Below are 2,287 nucleotides of genomic sequence, written 5' to 3'. Positions count from 1 at the left end.
AGCCAGAATCAAAAGTCTACTTCTTTAAAGAACAGTATTTATTTCATGACTAAAATGAAATCAAACAGAACTATTGTGACAAATTGGGAAAGCTAGCATTTCCTATTTTAGATTTATAACTTCAGAACTTAAGTTTAAAATATTCTAAAATATATTCATACTGTTACAGATACAGTGCCTTTTAATGTTACAACATAAAACAGAACAGCCCTTTTAAACAAATGTGTATCTTCTAATCTCCTTAATAAGCCATTAATCTATTTTTATGAAGGCTTACAAGACTTTTGTCTTTAATGGTGTTTTATTTATTACTCTTTAACAAACTTGAAAAGTGTCCTAAAGTTGAGCATAAATAACCCACTGAGGAATTTGTAACGAATCCTCAAGTAATCTGTCTAACTGATGGACTTATATTTTATCCACTTGTTTGTACCACGAACTTGAAAGGGCGGATTGTGGTAGTAGAGGTGATAGGCTAATTCTTCCAAAGCTGGTTCTGGATCAGTTGTGGCAAATTGGGCGGCTTCCTCAATTTCTTTCTTCACATCCGCGTCGATTTCCTTCAATTCCTCCACATTGCTCAGGTTGCTGTTTATCATTCTCTCTTGGAGCAGCATAATAGGATCGCTCTTGCTCCGCATGCTTTGGACCTCTTCTCGGGTACGGTAACTGATGCCTGGATCGCTCATACTGTGTCCATGATACCGGTAGGTCTGCAGCTCCATCAAAATGGGCCCTTTGCCAGATCTGCAGTAGTGAGCGGCAAACTTGGTGGCCTCGCGGACACAGAGAATATCCATTCCGTTCACCCTCAGTCCGGGGATAAAATTGCCTCTCTTGTGGTAGTCAGTGTTGGCTGCTGCTCTCTCGATAGCCGTGCCCATTGCGTAGTGGTTATTCTCACAGATGAAGACACAGGGTAACTTCCACAAGGCTGACAGGTTGTAAGCCTCAGCTACCTGCCCCTGGTTGGCCGCGCCATCGCCGTACACGGTCAAGCAGATCTCATTATTTCCCAAGTATTTACAGGCGAAAGCCACACCAGCTCCCAGGGGCACCTGCGCCCCAACGATGCCGTTGCCCCCGTAAAAGTTCTTGGCGTACATGTGCATGGAGCCCCCCTTGCCTTTGGCACAGCCTCCCCGGCGCCCCGTCAGCTCTGCCAGAATGGATCTGACCGGCAGGCCCCGCGTGTAGCACAGGCCGTGAGCCCGGTAGGACGTGATGATGTGGTCCGAAGGACTTATGCCCGCCTCCAGCCCCACGGAGCAGGCCTCCTGCCCGTCGCACAGGTGACAGAAGCCGCGAATGAACTTCTGCTTGTACATCTGGTCAGCCTTGAGCTCCATGCGCCGGATCACCTGCATGGCGCGGTAGTACTTGAGGGCCTCCTCCCTGGTGAGCACCGTGGAGGTGGGGGGCCCCTCCTCCAGCCGGTACAGGTCGCACTTCTTAATGTCACAGGTGGTGTCGTTGGAGAAGTTAAGGGACGCCAGCAGCCCTCTCATCGCCGGCTTCTGGTTCACCCCTGAGAACACGTGGGACACCAAAGAGGCCAGCATTTTCCTCATGGAGGAGGAACGCCAGGCACAACGGCAGCCAGCGGCGGCTCCCAACGATCGATCGCTCTCGATCCAGGGCTTCCAAGCGGCCGGCTCCTGTGATGCAAGAACCTCGCGAGACTGAAGCAATTGCGGTGCCTGCCCGGTCGTCATCGGCCCACTAGGAGCCCCGCCCACGGGGCCCAACCGACAGGCGAAGTCTCAGAAGATGCCTTCATCCTAAGGAACATCATCATCGTTGTCACCCCACAGAGACTGGGTGTCCTTTCCCCTGTCCAACTTAGTAAAAATCCTGACAGAGGGAGGACATAGTCAAGCTTACTAGAGGCTCTGGGTTCGGGCTCAGCACCCCAAAGTTGGACAGTAGCTGGGGACACATGTACCTGTAATGTCAAGACACCAGACACAGAAGCTTGTAGGATCCGGGCTTCAGTCTTATCCTCAGTCAGCTTGACACCTCTCTAGAAATCCACCCCTCATCCCAAAATGAGAGAAGATGACAGAGACAGAGAAAGAGGGGGGAGGTAGGAAGAGGAGGATAACAGGAAGGGAGGAAAGGAAGGAGAGAGAGGGAGAGGGAGTCAGAGAGGCAAAGAGGGAGAGTTCAGGAGAAAGAGAAAGAGAAGAAAATGACATCATTCTTCTTTGTTTTCAAAACTTGCCAAAATCTTCATGTATTTATTAAAAGATCTGTACAAATATGCAAGCACTCATATACAACCTGA

The 2,287-nt window shown here is 49.7% G+C and overlaps 1 protein-coding gene across 1 annotated transcript; it reads right to left on the bottom strand.

Annotated features, from left to right (window-relative positions):
• Window positions 1–282: 282 nt before the first annotated feature.
• On the bottom strand, window positions 283–1,656 carry Pdha2 (pyruvate dehydrogenase E1 subunit alpha 2). The gene has a single exon (XM_005081932.2). It carries the CDS (start codon window positions 1,569–1,571, stop codon window positions 396–398), a length of 1,176 nt encoding a protein of 391 aa, XP_005081989.1. The 5' UTR covers window positions 1,572–1,656; the 3' UTR covers window positions 283–395.
• Between the last annotated feature and the right edge of the window lie 631 nt (window positions 1,657–2,287).

The sequence above is a fragment of the Mesocricetus auratus genome, unplaced genomic scaffold, assembly GCF_017639785.1.
Source record: "Mesocricetus auratus isolate SY011 unplaced genomic scaffold, BCM_Maur_2.0 Super-Scaffold_100009, whole genome shotgun sequence".
In the NCBI taxonomy this organism is placed as follows: Eukaryota; Metazoa; Chordata; class Mammalia; order Rodentia; family Cricetidae; genus Mesocricetus; species Mesocricetus auratus.
This window is presented reverse-complemented; position numbering and strand designations above follow the sequence as displayed.